Source organism: Arachis duranensis, chromosome 7 (assembly GCF_000817695.3).
Source record: "Arachis duranensis cultivar V14167 chromosome 7, aradu.V14167.gnm2.J7QH, whole genome shotgun sequence".
In the NCBI taxonomy this organism is placed as follows: domain Eukaryota; kingdom Viridiplantae; phylum Streptophyta; class Magnoliopsida; order Fabales; family Fabaceae; genus Arachis; species Arachis duranensis.
Genome location: NC_029778.3, coordinates 567,953 through 588,930, shown reverse-complemented (window position 1 = coordinate 588,930; position 20,978 = coordinate 567,953). Strand labels below are relative to the sequence as shown.

The window sequence follows — 20,978 nt, the reverse complement described above, 5'->3', positions numbered from 1 at the left end:
GAGAAGGCAAAGGATCTTAGTCATCATTAACGCAAGGTACTTTTCTTTATCTTCTTTTCGATGATTGAAAGTTTTATTTTTTAACTTCTTTTCTTTTTTCGCTTTTTAATTTAGATATAAAAGAGAGAATGGTGTATAAGCTAATTATGAAGTGTATGGATATTTTATGCAGTTGTGATGTCAAAAGTTAAAATCGGATCCTCTAATTTGTGTTTGAAAAATTTAAAAAATTTAGAGTACATAAATAAAAATGTACTCCAAATTTTTTTTATTTTTTTAATTAAAAGACCTGATTTATGTATTTTAAATTTTTAAAATTTTTTAAACACAAATTTAACTCTTTAATTTGTATATATTTTATAATTTTAAAAAATATCCAAAATTATAATAATAAAATATATCACACATATCATTTTTATATTTAAATTTTTTATCCTCTTTCTTTTAGTGTTTTTATTATGGCTTGCAAGAATCTCAAAGCAACACAAAAAGCGGAACTACTACTACACGGATTCAGAAGTTTCGGACATATAATTGGGTAGGTAGAAAGATAATTCATTGTTTCATATAATCTTGGGCATATAATTAGGAACATTTTGCCATAATGAATATTAGTTCGTTTTATAAAAGTTGTTAGATTTTGGTGAAAATGAGCATTGACCAAGTGGTCTAGGTACTGTGATGAAGAGTCCAAAAAATATATTTTTCCATATAAATAAATAAATAAATGCAAAGTCATGTGCATGCACGAGCATAATCCCAATCAATTTGTGAGTTAGACATTTAATCTAACTATTTCTAGCCTGCGAAGCAAGGGATTAGTTTTTTAATAATTTGCAATAATCTTTATATGACCAGTCGGCTGCTATATAGTATGGTCCTTTTTCTTTGGGATCTGCTATGTTATATATCATGTCATATTAATTTATATGTGTAGTCATATACTCTTTATTTATTAGCATTTTTTTTATGGATTGGACAACTCTTCATTTTAGGATACAATTTATTAGCTTTTAGTGAATTAGTTAACGCAAAAGTAGTTGGGAATGATTGGACATATCAACATTTTCAAAACATCTAATCTATGTTTTTTTTGTCATATCTAATCTTTTTTTTGGTATAAAGACGGGACTAGCAAAACCCAAACTAAAAGACAACTTATATATGGGAGTGGATCTTCTCCAGTGGAAAAAAAATTGGATGGTAACCAGTGGAAGATCTCACCATTTATTGCATTTTCTCTCTCATTTATTTCTGGTCCCACTTGTAGAATTGAAGGTAGGAGATTACACTTTATTCTCTCCAGTGACAAAAAAAATAAAGAGGATCCATTTTCACTTATATACAGATTGAGGTAATGAAGCTCCTGTATAATCCTTTTGGATGATTCTAGCTAACTCTGGAGATGGTGTATCCCAAAACAAAAAATCATCACCAGTTTCTAGACTTTTTCTAGCTAAATAGTCAACACATCTATTGGCCTCTCTGTAAATTTGTACAAAAAATATTCTCAAGTCATTCTTTTTCAGTGCAGCAATTCTTTTGACTAGAGAATTGAGATGTTTCTCCATATTTCTTTCACTATTGAACTGCTTAACAACAGCTGCACTCCACAATGATTCTCTTCATTCTCATAGCCCAGGCTAATTTCAGGCCTTCCATGACACCCCATAGCTCTGCTATGAAAGCTGTGCAGCTGCCAATCCTCCAGATAAATCCAGCAACCCATCTTCCGTCCTCATTTCTCACCAAACCGCCGCAGTCAGTGCATCTCATGTTCCCCTGTGAAGACCCGTCTGTGTTAAGTTTTACCCATCCTTCTGGCGGTGGCACCCTCTGACGTGAATCTTCTGTTTCATCTTCAATCCTTTAATCAGGTAATTCCTCTCCAGAGCTCGTTTAATTTCCTGAACTTGATTCATGATTTCGATATGAGGTTAGTACGATCTTTCTATAATTGTCATCTTTAATTTTCTTATTTCCCCAATACCACATTCTCCAACAGGCTACCATAAAAATATCTTTCCAATCATAATTCCTGATAAAGACTTGGTATTGGTTATATGAACTGGTCCTGTGAGCAACAGGAGTATAAGACTCTAGGTAAGTTTTAAGGTTAAAAAGCAAAAACAAATAATCCAAGTAAGAACAAAAAATAAAATGGGAATGGAAAACGGCCATATTCGTTGCACCAAATGGAAACTTCGCAATCTTAACCTTTTTGGAAGGGCAAACTTGATTTGGACATCATTCCAATTTCCAAAAAGCCCAATGACCTTTAAATTGATGCCCAATTTTAGTCTCCGTCTGGGTCTTGTAATGCCATTTGTTCATCCTTTAGGCTTTGTTTGGATATAGAAAAAAAAAATGAAAGGAAAGAAAATAAGAGAAAAGAAAATGAGTGGAAAGAAAATAGAAAGAAAAGTAGAGTTATTTATATGTTGTTTGGATTAAGAGAAAATGGATAGAAAGAAAATAGAGAGAAAATTTTCTTTTGTTTGGATGGAAAGAAAAGTGAGAAGAAAGAAAATCATAATAGTATAAAATTACATTAATACCCTTATATATATTATATGTAAATTATAATTTATTAATGATAAGGGTAAATGTGTAATTTTATTCATATTGCTCCTATTTCTCTTCATTTTCTTCTCATTTGTGGAGAGAAAATAATTTAATGGGTCCCACACTATTTTTTTCTTTCCTCTCTATTTTCTCTTCTCATCCAAACAACAAAAAACTTCTTTTTCCATTCATTTTCTTTCCTCCCATTTTCTTTCCCTTCAAAATCCCTCAATCCAAACAATGTGTTAATCAACGTTAATATTTTCGAATAGGAAAAGTATAGGTAACCAACAATATTTTTGAACAATGTGTAAACAATGTGAATTAATAGGGTTAAAATAATAAATTTAATTAATAACATTAAATTAAGGTGTAGTGTATTTTCATTTGATTGGTGGTTGTTCATGTTGTTCAAAATAGTCATTGTTTACCTAACATTTCCCGAATAGGAAAATCGTCAGGACAAGCATGACTTCGTACACGTTTTCTTTCCAAAAAGCAAAAATATATAGAAGCTCGTTTGCTTGATGAAGCTTTTATTATGAAGCTCTACTGCCAAGTTGTCCATGATCCCCTGCTCTTATTTCTTAAAATGCTTAGGTTGTGAGTTCCAAGTTCCAACCAAATGGCTGGAAATTTGAAAGTCAAAGATTGAACCTTATCAACAATATATTTGTTATACAAAGACTATTTGTGATGGTTCGTGTTATATAGCTTGGCAGGCATGCGTGTGTAAAATTTATTTGAAAGTTGAAAAAAATTGAATGTTGTATATAAGAAAATGGAGACCAAGCAAACTTTGCATTAGCCGAAAGAATGGAATGTGTTGGTAAAATAGGAAGCAGTAATCATATCATTTTCTCAAACTTTTCAAGCTTCTTCGCCCTCTGCATGGATCTCAGAAATAGTGTCATGAAAACACCTGCATAATATGAGAAAGTTGATACGAATCAGACACATGATTGATTTGGTGATTTGAACAATAATGTATAATATACAATGAAAGTGACCTGCACCGATGAATGATCCATTTGCAATAGCCCCATTGCCTTGGCTGCTTAAAGTGACTCCAAGGTTGAGCAGTGTACCTCCAAATACAGTATACATAGTAGCCATTTGTAAAATTGTTGCTTTCCTAGCTGCTCTTTCAGACTGCCATATCAAGTTTAAGAAATCAGCATAACCGTCTACCTCCTAATTACAAATACTTCTTCAAACTGTGTCATTAATTTGCTGACCTCGAGCACCCGCACTCGCAGTTTAAGATCCCCAGTCTCAAGTTGGTTTGTAAACTCTTCTATCTTTTGAACTCTGTATGGCATTGACATGGTGTAGGATCTTGCCTGCAGATATTTCAAAAGCCTCATCATTATCAATTTAAAACTGATGAACAATGGCATTATAAATTAAAATGCTTCACATCATATGAGAGTGGTTGCAAGTAAGATGTGATACATCATCTGCTTGCTTCCTTATCTGCTCCACGATTTGTGGCCCGGTTTGCCGCCTCTGCCTTAAATCTAGAAGTTCCTGTGCATAGGGTGCAGCAATCTTTGCAAACGAGAAATCTGGATTCAGTGTGTACCCTATGCCTGTCACAAACTTCCAAAGTTAACTAACTATTTAAAAAAACCAAAGCTATCATTCACTAAGGTCCAGTTTGGGTAACCAACTTAATTAAACTCCTTTTGATAGAATAACTTAAACAATAAATGACTCTGTTAAAAGTAACTTATAAATAAGTTATTTTGTATTTGGATTTTTAAAGTGTTTATTTTATAGAAATGTGATGAAAAGTAGAAGTATTATGAGAGAAGTCATTTTTTTTAACTTCTCTATAAACTATTAAATAGCTTCTTAGAAAGTCACAATTTGGTTTTGAAAATTGTACCAGACATTAATACTACTACTTTTCATAAGTCAAAAGTTAAAAAAAATTACTTCTAAAATTTTCCAAACGGGCCTAAGAGATGTATGATTATAAAACAAAGGAAAAAAAAAAAACCTTCAAGTGTTGAAAAGGCCCTGAGAACAAAGGTGAAGGTAGATGGAAAACGGAATGGCTGGTCTTGTGCTATAGCAAATAGATCCTGCCACAGAAATATAATTTTGATTTCGAATAACCGAGTAAGAACAATTATTTTTGCATCAATAAAACAATCAGCTGAAGGAATAATATAATATTGAGATACAAACCTCACCAATGGCAGAAAAAGTCTGTGCCTGATCTGGTGTCTGGTTAAGCAGATTGTTCAAGAAAAACTGGACAGATCTTCTTACCTGCAAGCCAAATGCAATTATATGAACCATAACGTACACCTCAATTGCTTGTTAAACTAAATAATCAACTTAAGGTTCTTACTGATGATAAGTCCCCTGTAGGTTGAAGTGCTCCTAGGTCTATGAGGCTTTGCATTACCTGCATCACATATATGTCAGATTCTATTTTCTTCTTGGTGAAGAAAGAGCATCACCGGACAACAAGTACAAGAGTTCAAGACCTTTTTGGCGTCTTTTTCGTAAACTGCATAGAAAAGTTCTAGCAGTCTCTCTCGAGTAAAGGATTTTATCTCCCCCATCATCCCAAAATCATAATAAATAAGTGCTTCATCCACATCAATAGCCAGATTTCCTGGATGAGGATCCGCATGGAAAAAACCAGTCTTCAGTATCTGCAACACAAAACTGATGATTCATTCCCTCATTAATCAAAGCCAGTTTAGAAAAAGGGTGAAGATTATGAACCTGAATTAAGTATGCCTCAATAGCACGTGATGAGATCCTTATCGGATCACAGCCACGCGAAGTTAACACATCCACTTGATTTATCTTGATGCCTGTCCCACAAGTAACAGTGTCATAAAAACCAATTTCATTTGACTTAAAGAAAAGAAGCCAGAGGTCAAGATAAAAACCTGGTACATACTCCAGTGTCAGCACCTTTTTGGCAGTGTAATCCCAATATACCAACTACAAAGGAGAAACGTGGTCAAGTTAAGAGAATTTGATTACTAGTTATTTTTAAGTCTTTAGTGTTGCTGCAAGAAACATACAGGTACTCGAACCCACTTCACGTTCCGAAAATCTCTGCGGAACTTGTCTGCATTCTTCCCTTCGTTTATGTAATCAATTTCTTGATACAGAATACTGCAAAGTTAACATGTTCTACAGATTATATGCATTACATAAAGTGATGAAGGAAAAAGGCAAAATGCTTCTTCTGTAATTGAAGCCGAGTATTTGTTGTACTAGGTGAAATATTGTTGATAATAATATCTGTCCCTCCAAGATTACTACTTACGTTGAACATTCTTCATATATACCAACCCAATCTCTAGTTGGACCCCCTAGAGTCTCACTTCTCTGAAAATACTCTGCTATCAGCTTCAAGTTTTCTGAACAGAACAAGAGAACTTATCAAAATAGAAAACTAAGCAATGCACTAGAGAGTAGAAACTCCATTACTGTGTTTTACCAATTGACATTGTACAAACAATTAAAATCAGGACAACTTACGCAAATCAATGTCGAAAAGCTTCTTCAGACCAGGCCTTTGAACTTTGATGACTACTTTTTCTCCATTATGCAGGATAGCACGATGAACCTAAACAGCATTAAGATCATTACTTGTTCATATCAATCCTCAGAGAAAGTAAGCAGCAGGCTGATCTTATGCTACCTGACCAAGACTAGCCGCGGCTATTGGCCGATCTTCAAACTCCCTAAACAGTAAGCTAATGGGAGCTCCCAATTCACTCTCAATGAAGATTTTTGCTTTCTTTGGAGAGAAGGCAGGGACCTTGTCCTGTCAACAACAATCTTATATTCAGAATACATTGATCTAAGCATCAACACTTACCATTTCTTATCAAAGAATCTATACCTGCAACTTTGCTAGCTCATCCACAAATTCACGTGGAAATAGATCTGACCTTGTTGATGATAACTGCCCAAGCTTGATGAAAGTTGGACCAAGCTGCAACACACGCTCCCTTAACCACGACGCTGTTTTCCTCCTTCTGCTTTTCTAAATAAAAATGTAACCAAACAAATTCCAATCAGCGAAAAACAGTCTTATGTCTGAATCTGAGTGCTGCAAGAAAGTTAAAATTGGTTTTCTAGGAGCACTGATTAATGAAGTGTAAGAACCAACCTGTTTATCTTCTGTGAAGCCTCCCACATATGCCCATTTTGCATTGTCCAATAGAACCCGAATACGCAAAGAAATCACAAAAGACCAAACATCAATAGATCTCTGCCAAGAACTGTAATTCTCATTAGCCCAACTGAAGCCTTCGTCAGAGGGCAAAACCTTGAGCTCCTCCAGGGGTGGAAGTTCTTGAGAGGTTCTTGATTTCACTGCCTTGGTCAAGGGTGGGCTAACATCTCTTTTTACAATAGTTGCTGCTCCATTAACTTTTTGTTTTGCACCATTCACTGTCTTCACCTTATTATCTGACAGTGTGCTTCTCTTCACTACCTCACTTGAGGGTACCATTCTAACAGCTTTTCCATTGGTACCATACTTTGAATTTGATGCAGGCAATTCTGTCTGACGCATTACAACCAGGAACCTAGGATATGCATCATTCTCTGATGAATCACGCTGTCCCCTTTTATTCTTTGGAAACTTGGGATTCGAAATGGAGGATGAGAAGCTGAAAGAGTCTGGTGTTCTTCTATGATTTGTCAACTTTATATGGTGACAATAGCAACCATGCAAAGCCATTCTTATTGATGAATTAACCCTTCAAGAAGCATCAGTATAAACAAACAAGACTTAAAGGATGATTAGGTGAATGCATCAAAATCAAAATCCAAAATAATTTAACAGGACAGAATTTATCATTAGCTGAATTTGGATAGCATATTTTTATTCAGTGTCGCAGCAACAAGCTTTGTACAATTTAATTGGGGTGAACATAATTTTGGGGTTATAAGATAGAACATGTAATCAAATAACAAAAAATAAAAACTGACTTATTACTTAACTAAACTAATATACCATTACTATTTGATAATAATAAAATAAGGTTACTCACGTTGACTAAAATGTTAACATAAGATACATGTGTCCACATCTTAATAACATGATACATAACAGCTATTGATTTATTTAGAATCAAGCAATGGTGTTTACCAGAACAGCCTTTGGATCTGAGTGAAGACGGGCTTAACAGGCAGGTGCAGAAAGGAAAAGGTTGCTCAATTTGCAGAATGGCACTGAAACTTGATCATTTGTGTTGACTGCTATATACGTGGGCAGAGGCAGACGAAGAAGAAACAGTGACAATTACTAGGAAGTTGTTGCTTCAAAGTTTCAACGCCAGCAACAAGAAGTGGGGGAACTGATATTATTTTTTCTCAAATTTCGGTGGTGAGTGGTAACGACAAAGAGGAAAGGTGGGGTCTCAACTACTACCAGTCATGACCCTTGCTGCGTGTAAAACTCTTACACCATTTCCTTCCACCGTCTTTCGTGCAAATCTAGCCACTCTTTTGCCAAATTATTCTATTTTCTTTTATTGACTCAGAAACAATATCAGCTCAGTTTTTTGTTTCATTTAAAATATGTATTATACTATTATTTATTTATATGGTTTTGCTAGAAACCTTTTTTTTTAATTAACAATCTGTCAATAAAATAATAAATAAATAAAAGTAAATATTAATTATTTAAAAAATATTCCTTTTTTTCTTTTTTGTACTACGTGGCCTGCAGTTAATCAGAGATTGAAGCAAATCCAAACAGGAGGTAAGAAGTTAAGAGAAACAGAAAACATAGGAAACAATTATCTAGTATGTAGTAGTACTAGGAATCTAAGATATTTTTGTTTGTCAGGGTATTACTATGACATTCTACTGACTACTAGCTCTAGCAGGGCCGAATCATGGGCCTGGGCTTTAAAAAGTGAACAGAGAGTGTAAGGCTGATATGCAAAGGGAAGTGGTTGTAAACTCCAGATTCCAGAAATCCACGTGCGGCTTAAAATGATTAGTATGAGTATTGTGTAGAAGAATACTAGAATGTGTTCATTGTGTTGTGAAGATAGATAGTCCTGACTCCTGAGCATTAGTCTCATGTTATGAATGGTATGCAATTGGAAACTCTCTGACTCAATGCTGTTGGTGTAGAGCTCTCAGGACTCAACCATGATTACCACTGCTGCACCAACCACTACTATTCCCCACCAGCAACCACCACCAAATTCCATACCCTTCAAACGCAAGAGACTGATACCTCTCACCTGCTTCTTTTCTCAAACAATGCAGAAACTACCTGCCAGAATACAAATTATCAGATTTTCCTCCCTCCACCATACCAAAATATATCCTCTACCATATGCAAGCCTGTTTGGAATACCTATGAAATGAGGGTCAGTTCATCTTCCATTCCAATTTTAATTTTTTTTCTTTTTCTTTCTTTTTCATCTAACCAAGTATATATACTCGTTTATTTTACACCTTAGCTGTGATTCATGATGAGCCAATTCTTTTTACCTGATTTCAGAATGTAGCAATAATTTGTTTCATTTAAATGTTGACTGGGTTATACAGTACACCAAGAATGGTGATATCACAACTATCATACTATCTGCTCCCTACACCGTTGGGTGGGTGGGAATTGGATTTTCCAGAAATAGTTCCATGGTTGGTTCAAGCGCAATGGTGGGATGGATTAACAAGCATGGTCACACTAAAATCAAGCAGTTTTATCTAAAGGGTAAGAAGCAATCAGAAGTCATAGCAGGCAAAGGCGAACTACCTCTAAATACTGTGTCTCCTGCTGTTGCCACAAATGGAGCTGAAATTTATTTGGCATTTCAGCTTAAAACGGAGATTCCATATGGAAAGCAGCCGATTTTATTGGCCTTTAGTACTAAGACTCCACAAAATCACCACCTCTCAAACCATGATGACAGAACATCCATCATATTTGATTTTTCTTCAGGTGCAATACATTTCTCTTTCACTCTACCAGATAATCATACATTAGGAATCATAGTGAAGAACTATTTGACATAGAATTGAATTAGCCACTATCTTGATATGACCTATAAAATTGTGTAGCATATCCTGTGCAATAACTTTGAAGTAGAAACTTGATCAGAAACTATATATACTAGTGGCAGGTCCACAAGATCCAGCATCAGATGGGTTGATTCAGATGAGGAGGAACCATGGAATAGTGGGAATAATAGGATGGGGACTAATCCTTCCAGTAGGGGCAATTGTTGCCAGATACTTGAGGCACAAAGATCCCCTTTGGTTTTATCTCCATTCAGTTATTCAGTTTGTTGGATTTGCATTTACACTAGGCACAGTCCTTCTTGGAATACAGCTCTACAACAACATGCATGCTCACATACCAGCTCACAGAGGAATAGGCATCTTTGTCCTTGTGCTAACTATTCTTCAGGTCTGCTACTCATACACAATAATACTCAATGTTTAGTCCTCTGTATCTATTACTGTTACTAATTGCTATGTGAGTTCAGATACTGGCCTTCTTCTTGAGGCCAAACAAGGATTCCAAGTATCGGAATCTTTGGAATTTGTACCACAGTTGGTCTGGAAGAATGGCACTTTTCTTTGCATCCTTGAACATAGTACTGGGAATGCAAGCGGCTGGGGCAGGGAGTGATTGGAAGATAGGTTATGGATTCCTTGTTAGTATCATAATCATTGCAATTGTGGTTTTGGAAGTATTGGCATATTTGAAAAGGTCAGAGAAGCGTTCACTTCATGCGAGTTTCCAAATGGACTCAGTTCCAGATCCTTCCTTTCCAAATAACTTTTCCAAAGGTATGTTCTTCCCTTGCTTGAGACATGTAACTGAAATCTCTGCTAAAGAACAATCATGTTAGTTCTTTTGTTCTCTATATCTTATACCACTTTGATGAAGCAGGGTGAATGAATCCTTTACTTGCAGTGTCAAATGTTCCCATTCAAGCACAAGCAGGCTATGGAATATGATCAATGGTCTGTAATTGTTGACCTATTCTTGATGTATATATTCAAACAGCTACAAGTTTGACAAGGTGCAGCAATGTTAGGCTTCCTCACTTGAATTTGGTTTGTTTTTGTGATTGAGTTTTCTGCTATTGCTTGGTCAGAAATGTAATATTGTGTTTACAAAGATCTTTTGGCTTTTTTTGGGATGTAAACATAGTACAACTTAAGAAGCAGATTGGTCAGTGATAATGTATAATCATTGTTCGGAAGCAATAACATATATTGCTTTTGTTTTGTTGAAAACCTTTCCTCTAAACAATTGGGGAATTATGTAGTTCCGATGCTGCATTAAGAAATGACGAATTTGATTACCATGTATCATCCATCACACGGTGTGTATGTAAGATTATTAAACCGTTTGCTCCTTATAATTAACTAGTATTTTTACTTCTGAACTTATGATAAAAGAACACTATATGACGCATTTTAATTGTAAATTAGTATAATACAATAGATACAATGGATTTGAAGGTACCCACACACAAACATTTACCATTATATTTTCTTGAAAAGAAGCTACGGTACAAAAAAATGGTGTGTAAGCCGGCTATTTTTTTTTTCTATGGAAGTGGGATAAGAGATGTACTCAAACATTATAATTTTTGGTATTTTTAGGAGGAATCACTTAGATAAAAATATTGAAAACGTTTTTTTTTTAAATATATTTTTATTAATTAAAATTTAGTACATATAATCGATTAAATTGTATTATTTTTATTAAAATTATAACACAAAAATTCTTTTATTATATATATATATATTTTAAAAACTCTAAATCTTAATCATATAATGGCAGAGAAGTAAAATGTTAGAATTTAGGATTTTCAAAATTAATATATATAATAAGAGTATTTTAGTCGTTTTTTATAATAAGGGTATTGTAGTAATTTTCTATAAAAAATATTAATTCAGATCCGTTTAAGATTTGATTTATTATCTTTTCGGTTAAATTAATTTGTTTGGCCTAATTTTGACAAAAATAACATGAATTAATTGGATTATATGTGTTAAATTTTAATTACTATAAAATATCTTTAAAAAAGACATTTTAGACATCTTTATTTGAGTGACTCTCTTTTTAAAATTGTGAAAAGTACACAAATTTAAAGAATTTAATTTCTATACCTTAAATTTTTTAATTTTTTAAAAATAAAAATTAGATAGTCTGATTTCAGAAGTCGAATGGTCTGATTTATGTACCTACAAAATTTAAACTTTCATATTTCTTTACTATCAAAAATGGAACCTCCAATTTCAAAAATAAAAAGTGGTATAAGCTAGGTGTGTTATAGATTTTACATTTAGATAAATAAATAAGTGTAATTATTCGTGCATGATAAAATTAAAATTATAATTTTAAGTTGTTTTGTTAAAATTAATTTAAATTATAATATTTTGACTAATAAAAAAAAGTAATGAGTTATGCATTGTTTGTTTTTTCTTAATTTAGTGTTAATTGTATTAACTCTAAAATAGTTATTAATCGGTTTTAGTAATTTACTTTTTTCAATAAATCAGACATATATATTGTATGTGACCATAAATAATCTAGTAATACTTAAATCCACCAACAAATTGTTATATGTATAAGAAGGAAGAACATATCAAAATCAGCTGAAAATAAACAACAAATTATTAGAGAATTCTAATACAAAAAGTTCTTCAATAAACAATAAATAATTTAATTAAACCCATTAAATAACAACTCAACACTATCATTTGATGCCTGCAAAATATATATCCGAAACAATACTATATCAATGTTAGTATACAAAATTATATAATTAACGTAATTATAAAATTGTTTATTAGGAAAATAAAATAATACGAATTTTCATGATAATTATAATATTTTCGAGTTATAAATGTACAATAAAAATGCATTATCCATTAGCATCTGGAATTTGTCTATTTTTTAAATTGATAATAATAAATTTTAATAAATTAATAAATTTAATTAAGAGATTTCGTTATTATCTTTTCATTATAAGTTCTAAAAAACTTTTCTATATACCACATTTATTTATCGTGCAGTTAAGTATCCGTGATCTTACAATAGCATTCGCAGATCATCTTTACTCGTGATAATCAACCTATGACTTATATATTTACTATTTCACATCATATGACTTATACAATGGTGCTCTTAATTATTGTAGTTAAAGAAGTCATTATTATTTTTGATTTGAAATTAAATGAGAATAAATTTAGAGATATTATTTTATTTGGGTTTTAGAGTTTAATGGGTGCCACACTCAAATATAAATAGTAACTTCAAGGTTTTAGTCTCTAACACATCAAAGTCGCCTCCGTAGTTTTTTTTTTCATCCTTATCAAGGATATAGAAGATTTTGATTAAAGAAAATTAAAGAACCAAATTATCTCAATTATACTCACAAATTCAGGTACTGTTCTGTGTTCTCAAGTATTTTTTGTTTTAATAATTTACCATAGATAGGCTTTGAGTTAAAGAAACCACAAATTTTGAATACTAGTTACTACTGCCAAAAAAAGACTTATATTTTTGTATTTTAATTAATATTTTTTTTGGAGCACTTCAACAAAATGAAAAATCCTAGATTTGAGGTTATCAAAAGTGACGGAACAAAAAAATTTTAATTTTTTAAGAGTGAGGACAAAAATATATACACTAAAATAAATTTTGTCGAACATTATTAATTATATAAAAATATAAAAGTTAAAAAAATTAATAAATACTTTTATTTTTAAAATATTATTTATTATATATAATTTCTAAAAAATATATTTTTATTTTTAAATTTAAATTTAAAATATTTTAATTAAATTATAGGTAACTTGGAACAACCTACACAACCTTTATTATAAATTTATTGATTCAATAGTAAAGGAGTAATTCTTGCGAAATTCTCATTTTAGATGAAAATGGTGTACAAGACACAAATATAATATATATATATATTGATTTGGTAAAAAATGTAACGTGAGGGAAGCCATTTAAAAACTGAAAATGCATAGAAATTTGATTGGAGGTGGATGTGATAGTATTCATAAAATAAGAGAACAAAACGCGGGAGTATTGGGGTGTTGTATGAAGCTTGAGATTATTTAAGAAAGAAAGAGAGAGGCAGCTAAAATGAAACGGGAAAAGGCATTCAATTTCATTGATGATGGTAGCTCTTTTAATATTGTGGTTGGTGGTCATTCATTTCGACGCTGTTTCATCTTCATCTGTTCACCAAAACGTGTCCTTCTCTTCCTCTCCCCTTCATTCTAATCTTCAATTTCATTTACACGTAGATACACAGGTTTTTCACCAAATTACCCTTTCCTTATATGACTATCTCATCTTATAATAATAATATTCATTTTTTCAGCAACTTCAGTGCTTTTTCACCGCGCCTTCAATTCTTCCACCGAGGAACCTTCTTGGCTCTGAACCTCAACCACCAGCCCCCGGAGCAGGTTAGTCTTATTCAACTGTCGTGTCAACGGTCTTCATTTTCCATTATTCTTCATCGTATATAAAAAGGTAATTTTGCATTTAAGGTGTGTTCATTCCAACAACACAATCTCAGAAAATGGGAGAAGGAGGCATTGAATTGCTTAAAGCAGAAGAGGATAAACACGGCGGAGTTGTTGTCAACGTGGAAGTGGAGGACCCTATAGAGCCTCTGAATTTCAGTTCTTGGTTGCAAGCTTCAATCTCGAATTGGAGCCAACAGGGAAAGAAGGGCGTGTGGATTAAGCTTCCCATAAAACATTCAAATCTTGTTGACACTGCGGTCAAGGCTGGATTCAGATACCACCATGCTGAACCAGATCACCTCATGCTTGTATACTGGATTCCTCATTCTCCTGATACCATCCCACAGAATGCTTCACACCGTGTTGGTATTGGTGCTTTTGTCATCAACAACAACAGGGAGGTACTAACAATCTTTCTTTATCTTTCTTTTCCACTTTTGCATTTTCTGGATTCCTCTTGACTTGGTCCATTCAAACTTCAAACTTCTATCTAAAAGACCATAAATTATGTTGGTCCTTCTCCTTTCAATTATGTCACTACAAGCTGACACGTAAGCGTGTGTACTTGTCAAAATTATGCGGCAGGGTCTATCTAAGTCTTGTATTTGAAGTGGTAACCTATATATGTTGTACTTTATTTTCTGAATAAATTGTCCTGTTTCATTTGAATAGATGCTTGTGGTTCAAGAAACTGGTGGCAGATTCAAAGGCACCGGTATATGGAAGATGCCTACAGGAACTGTTAATGAAGTAAAACAAAATGATTATTCATGTAATCATGAAATTTTTTAAAGTGTGTTTGTACTTTTCTTAATACATTTTAATTTTATTTGCAGGGTGAGGACATATGTGCAGCTGCAATTAGAGAAGTGAAAGAAGAGACAGGGGTAAGCAACATAGCACACAAATTAAATTTGAGAAATGTTAGCATATAATTAGGATCAATTAGCATTATTTAGCATATCTGAATATTTATTATAGAATATTACGTTTTTATTATTTTGATTCTCTAGCACTTATATACACCCTTGTACATTGTACCTTTCCAAACAAAATCCTACAATAAATACACAAATATGCTATATAAATATAAGTAGTCACCAAAAAAAATTATAAGTGATACTAACGGATCCTAATTATACGCTAACAAGAAACAAAAGTACTCACTATTCAGTAATTTAATGTGGTTTACTAGCATACAAAAACTATGAGGCTTGCTTTTGCTTACCATGTCCATGTTGACAAACTTCAATGGAATCCTAATGCCACTGATTTTTATCATCCTTTCAGATAGAGACAGAATTTGTCGAAATCTTAGCATTCAGGTAAGAAAATTAGACTTCATCAACCAGCATCTGCATGTTCATACCATTTTGCTGTCCAAAAACTTAATTTGATGATATGTATGGCGGCCTTCTTATTCGCTGTGTTTTTCTTTTTGGAATGATTACCAGGCAAAGCCACAAATCGTTCTTCCAAAAGTCAGATATGTTCTTTGTTTCCATGTTACGTCCTCTCTCCTTTGACATCCATAGTCAGGCTTCAGAAATTGTGGCATCTAAGGTATATATATGCTTTGGTCAATTGAAATGAAATTCATTTTCAGTGGAGTTCACAATTTAAACACTCTAATGTTACTTTTCTTTCTTTGAATTCAGTGGATGCCTATTGAAGAATATGCAGCCCAGTCTTTTGTGCAAGAACATGATCTCTTTCGCTTTATTGCAGAGATATGTTTATCAAAGTTGGATGGAAAGTACACTGGTTTTTCTAACCTGCTTACTACTACATCCTCCGGTAAAAATACCTATCTGTACTTCAATGGCCATGATGCTAGCAACTTGGTAGATTCCAAGAATCAGCAAGCTTGATTAGCTTCAAATTACTCTCACATAATGACTTTAGCCTTCACTTATTAGTGACCTTTTACTTCAAGTTAGAGACGTGCCTGATACTTACAATGCAGACTTTCTGAATGTTCAAATCTAGCTTTAGTCATCATATTCAAAATATACATTTGTCCATCAATCTATATTCTTTCACGTTACTTTCTCTGCATTATTGTTTATGGTCTGTGGAGGATTGATTTGTTTGTTTACTTCTTAGATAAAGAAACAAATAATTGAAGTGGCAACCTTTTACGTACAACTTGGGATTTTTATAATTGAATGCATGTTATTATAGCCAAGAGCTCATTAATGCTAAAGAAAATTCATTGTAAGGCCAATTATGCACATAAATGGAACTTCAAATATACAATACATTCAAATTACTAAAAGAAAAAGTCTAGGGGTCAGCAATTTTATCAAATTCTGGCCAGCATGTAACCATCAAAGAAGAGTGAGCCATTGGATGAAATCTCACATTAATCTCACACCATTAAAAGCCTTATTGATGACTATTTGATGGCTATAAATCCCAAATATTGCTGGCCCTCTAGTATTTTTCTTAATAAAATTAGTAACCTTAAAAGAGAGATGAAAAAATAAGTATTTTTGAAAAATTTTCAAGTGTACTAGTATATCGGTGTTTTAGTTATTTTTAACTGTTGATCTTAATTATAAAAGTTATATATAATATATATAATCAAGATCAACGATTAAAAATTACTGAAACACCAGTGTATCAGTATACTTGAAAACTTTTCGGTATTTTTATGTTGCATCACAACACAACACAATTCTAAGATTTCTACCCTGCAACAAAAAGCAGTACAAGTACGGCAGGTAGAATTGAATATGCTAGGCACAGAACATAACAAAATGGAAAGATTTTCAAGTGTATCGTGGTACTGGTGTATTAGTGATTTTTAACAGTTGATCTTAATTATATATTATATATATTTTTTATAATTAAGATCAACAGTTAAAAATTACTAAAACACCGGTATGACCGTACACTTAATTTTCCAACAGAATGCTGCAGTAATACATGGAGGCTACCTTATCAAGATTATTGTTTGCCTCAACTCATGTTCGCGTTCTTGGAACAACATTGGATTACAGTCCCAGTCATCTCCCTATTTTTTTTGTTTTCTTCCTGCCTAATAGATCACTTTCGTTATTTGAACTTGGCTAGAGCCTAAAAAGTTCACACCATTTCAGTTATCATTCTTCTGTACTTTTGTCTTTATTTACCTTCTATATTGTTTATCAATGCTTTGATTAATTATGATGCAGTTAAAGTCACTTAAAAGTCTAAAACTAAAAGAGATCCCAAAGTTCAAATGCATGAGAGGCCATGGAAAGTGACTACAATGACTCCTCATTAGTGTATGAAGGGTTTCATATACTAATTAATTAGTATACGCTTAATAACCCCTTCCAATAATGATAGCAAATTCTTAAGTTCTAGTAGAATATATTTTTGAATTTCTTTTTAAAAAAAGGAATACTTGTTAATCAATAATCGTGATGATTACTTTAACATAGCTGGAGTCTCCAAAGTCAAAAGCATGGGAGATCCTAATAATGATGATTGCTTGGTGTATCTAAAACGACATAATCACCTAATAATTTGACATTTTTTTATAGCGTTTAATTAACTACTCTGCTTTTCTATTTCTTTACTCCATATTATTTTTCTCCTTTTGTTATGAAATGGTAGAATATAATGCATGGCGTATTGGTATACTATGACGATGTCTTTTGACTATATTAGAATGAATTTATGGCAAAGCTAGAAGTTAGTGTTGTGTGCAAAGGCAACAGGTAAAAGGCATTAAAAATTAAAATAAAAAAAACTTTGTAAATGTTTATATTCATACATCCCAGCTGGCAGCTAGCACAAACTGGATCTACCCACACACAAAAGGACCAATTAAATAAAAATCATAAAAACAAACAAATATAAACCTAAGAAAAAAAAGAAGAAGAAAGAAAAGGAAAAGGACAGTGCCTCTCAAACATGTGGGTATCACTGTTTTATTTCCTTCACAAATAATATAAAATTAAAAAAAGAAAAAAGGAAAAGAAAAGAATCTTTCTCACATTGACATGGGGGCTTGGAAGCTGCCGACACTCCATTATGCAAAATGCAAATAATAATTAATTAATTAACTATAGAACCAAATTTGCAATAATTAAACTGAAAAACAGCATGCCGAATCTGGCAGCATTGCTGTCAGCAGCGTTATCATCGGCAGCCTTCTGATCTTCCGAATCGGACTCTGGCCCATCTGCCGGGGCATCAGCCGCCGGCGACGCCTTCTTCTTCTTGCCCTTCTTGGAGGCCTTAGGGGACTCTGCCGGCGCATCGCTCTCCTCCTCCTGAATCCCCTTGAAGAGTTCCCTCGGCATCAGAACCTTGCTGATCTTGTACGCAACAAAGGGATCTTGGTCAATCAGTGTCCCTACTATGCTCGCCGTATCAACCTTGGTCTCAAGCTTCACATCTTCGCCGTCATTCTGCACCGTGAAGTCGAACTTGTTCGCTCCTTCTGTCGCCAAAGTGTTCATAACCCCGTTGTTTGACTTCAGCATCTGCAGCGACTGGTACACGGGCACTCCGTGGTACAGCAGCACCGATATCTTCTGCGCATCCGTGAGGTTCTTGTACTTGGGCATGAAACCGCTGACGGCGGTGTCCGTGGGGCAGAACACGGTCAAGCCACCGTCCACGCTGTCCTGAAAAGTTGGAAGAGCCTTGGAAGGTCTGAGCAAGTCTGCGAATGACTTGCAACCTTGCTTGGACATGATGTTGATGATGTTGATCTGGCTGGGGGCGGCGGTGGGTGCTTCTGCTTCGGCGGAGCTCAATGCGCTGCTGATTTCGAGGATGGAGATGTTGTAGGGGATTTCTTGGACGGACTTGACGTAGAAGGAGTGGAGTCCGTCGTTGTCTTCGGAGGCGAAGCCTACTTTACCGCCCTTGAGGTTGGTGATGTTGACGTAGCCGGCAGTTCCGGCGGCAGTGCCAGTGGCCTGGAACATGGAGGAGACGAGGGTGGTGCCGTTGGTGATCTGGTGGAGCTTCTTGGCGCCGAAGTAGTCGACGAGGACGTGGAGGGAGAGGACATTCTTGAGGGTGCCGATGGAGAGGTGCTTGTCGAGGAGGGAGGACATGGCGGAATTGTCGAGGGCGAGGACGGTGATGGTCTGGCGGCGGTTGATCTCGGCGGCGAGGTGTGTGAGTGTGAGGTAGTGGTTGAATGTGGAGAGGCTGGGGTGGGATGCCAGAATGCGTGTGATGTTGTGGCCATTGGCCGTCGAAGAAAGCAGGGAGAAGAGCAGCACTGTGACTGTGAGGGAGAAGAAGAACACTCTTCCTTGCTTCTCCATTTTGGAAGTGAAGAAGATTCAGGAATTGAAGTGGTGTGTGGTGTATATAAGAAATAAAGAAGCTAAGATTAGTGATGACTGATGAGTGAGTGACTATGTACTGACAAGCATTGCCAGCTTGCCATTAATTAGGTCCTACATGGACATGCTTCACATTCACATTGCACCCTTCTTCTAATTACCATTACCAAATAATGACGTGTCTAGCCTCTCACATTTTACGTGTAGTATGTATTTCGCTAATCATGAAATTCAATAATTCAATATATATCATTTAAAAACTTTTAGATTTAAATATAGAATTGATGCCTGCATTATTCAATTTGTAACCAACCAACCTTATTAATATAATTCTTTTACTCCTTAGCTTAGCTACAATTACCGAACCATGCATGGTTTTCTGTACCTTTCAGAATTTTATTATATTTGCTGCAAGTATTCTCAGGGTTTTCATTTTCATCTTGAGATTTTTAGTAATTTCGATTTTAGACCACAAACTAGCTCGTGAGTCGTGACCTATTTATTATTATTGCACCCAGCCAACCAACCTACCAGTTACTATTTGTTATAGATTATGACAAATGAATCAATTATGTTTTTTGATTTTTCCTATGGACTTTAACGAAGTAGTTCAAACGTACATAGCAGAAAGAAATTTATTATTCTTGTTCAGGCCTAATATTATGTTATACTATTAGCAAGGGGATCATAATAATGCATTTGAAGTTTGTGATAAAACAAAAAGGAAAGTTTTATGAGAGAGAATCGGATAGAACCTTTTCAACTTGCTGCTGTTAAAATGAAAGTAACATGCATTTGTGCAGATTCAGTTAATTATGTGTTGAACATGTTAAAAGCATTTATACAATTATACTCATGTGTTGGCGACAAAATCATCTCCGGGGACCGACATCTTTTGCCAGCTGGGATAAGTTTGGGTCAAATTTGATGAATAATAATAAATAAAAGACTAAACTTGAGTGAATGAGATGGACAGCATCAATAATTGTTCAAATATATATATAGAGAGATAATTAAGTTGGTTGATGCATGGTTGTCATGGTCATGGAGCCACCACATGTGGAATACAAAACCATCCAATGGCACGAGTGTGGGACCCCCATAATTGTACTGGTGTCTCAGACTATTCAATAGTGAGCAATAGAGTAAACACTTAAACAGAGTATGACCCAAGAAAGTACCAAAAAGCTTAACCCAAGGCAAGAACAAGTGACCTAGATCAGATAGATAGACGATGCGTTTCTTTGTTTAGGGTTTTGGGATAAATAATGAAATGTAAAATGAGGTGCTGCAACTGCAACAATGTCAGCCAAAAGAGATAAGGTGGTTAGGATTTAATAAAGTTTGATGACTGCAACAAGGCAACTGCCTCTCACTAAAATACACATGAAACTTGTGACCTACATCTATCTAGCTTTCATCACTTTGCAAAATGCGCTTAACTTGCTTTCACATTATCTGAATAAAGGGATCCTTTTATGTTTTTTTGGACATTGTTACATAAATTGAATTTGACTAAAGCCTTTTTTTTTTGTCAGGGGACCAAAGCCTTGACCGAAGCCTGGAAGCACGATTTTTCTATGTAACGAA

General features: G+C 34.2%; 4 protein-coding genes across 11 annotated transcripts; 2 read left to right on the top strand and 2 right to left on the bottom strand.

The window, feature by feature from the left end:
* Positions 1–3,125: 3,125 nt before the first annotated feature.
* Positions 3,126–8,053, bottom strand: LOC107496136 (protein ACTIVITY OF BC1 COMPLEX KINASE 7, chloroplastic). Its single transcript, XM_016117331.3, has 17 exons — positions 7,706–8,053; positions 6,719–7,313; positions 6,449–6,592; positions 6,245–6,370; positions 6,082–6,169; positions 5,867–5,960; positions 5,619–5,712; positions 5,481–5,535; positions 5,311–5,402; positions 5,067–5,237; positions 4,928–4,984; positions 4,762–4,845; positions 4,571–4,655; positions 4,021–4,157; positions 3,804–3,908; positions 3,576–3,717; positions 3,126–3,487 (listed from the first exon to the last, which is right to left on the bottom strand). The coding sequence occupies exons 2-17, from the start codon at positions 7,292–7,294 to the stop codon at positions 3,414–3,416; spliced, it is 2,124 nt and encodes a 707-aa protein (XP_015972817.1). The 5' UTR covers positions 7,295–7,313; positions 7,706–8,053; the 3' UTR covers positions 3,126–3,413.
* Positions 8,054–8,827: 774 nt separating this feature from the next.
* Positions 8,828–10,895, top strand: LOC107496229 (cytochrome b561 and DOMON domain-containing protein At3g61750). Of its 4 annotated transcripts, none has more exons than XM_052251772.1 (5): positions 8,828–8,942; positions 9,077–9,517; positions 9,693–9,985; positions 10,065–10,371; positions 10,499–10,895. In XM_052251772.1, the coding sequence occupies exons 2-5, from the start codon at positions 9,214–9,216 to the stop codon at positions 10,540–10,542; spliced, it is 948 nt and encodes a 315-aa protein (XP_052107732.1). In that variant the 5' UTR covers positions 8,828–8,942; positions 9,077–9,213; the 3' UTR covers positions 10,543–10,895. The 4 variants fall into 4 exon arrangements, with proteins under 4 accessions (XP_052107732.1, XP_015972929.1, XP_020982633.2 ...); XM_016117443.3 differs by having other exon boundaries at positions 8,834–8,942; positions 9,124–9,517; positions 9,699–9,985; XM_021126974.2 differs by having other exon boundaries at positions 8,834–8,942; positions 9,124–9,517.
* A 2,733-nt stretch (positions 10,896–13,628) lies between these two features.
* On the top strand, positions 13,629–16,135 carry LOC107496232 (nudix hydrolase 2). Of its 5 annotated transcripts, none has more exons than XM_016117448.3 (8): positions 13,629–13,753; positions 13,938–14,025; positions 14,110–14,489; positions 14,761–14,838; positions 14,925–14,975; positions 15,379–15,413; positions 15,543–15,651; positions 15,747–16,135. In XM_016117448.3, the coding sequence occupies exons 1-8, from the start codon at positions 13,697–13,699 to the stop codon at positions 15,957–15,959; spliced, it is 1,011 nt and encodes a 336-aa protein (XP_015972934.1). In that variant the 5' UTR covers positions 13,629–13,696; the 3' UTR covers positions 15,960–16,135. The 5 variants fall into 5 exon arrangements, with proteins under 5 accessions (XP_015972934.1, XP_020982626.1, XP_015972933.1 ...); XM_016117447.3 differs by having other exon boundaries at positions 13,681–13,805; XM_016117446.3 differs by having other exon boundaries at positions 13,688–13,868.
* A 1,680-nt stretch (positions 16,136–17,815) lies between these two features.
* Positions 17,816–19,503, bottom strand: LOC107496190 (fasciclin-like arabinogalactan protein 2). Its single transcript, XM_016117396.3, has one exon. The coding sequence runs from the start codon at positions 19,365–19,367 to the stop codon at positions 18,147–18,149; it is 1,221 nt and encodes a 406-aa protein (XP_015972882.1). The 5' UTR covers positions 19,368–19,503; the 3' UTR covers positions 17,816–18,146.
* Positions 19,504–20,978: the final 1,475 nt, after the last annotated feature.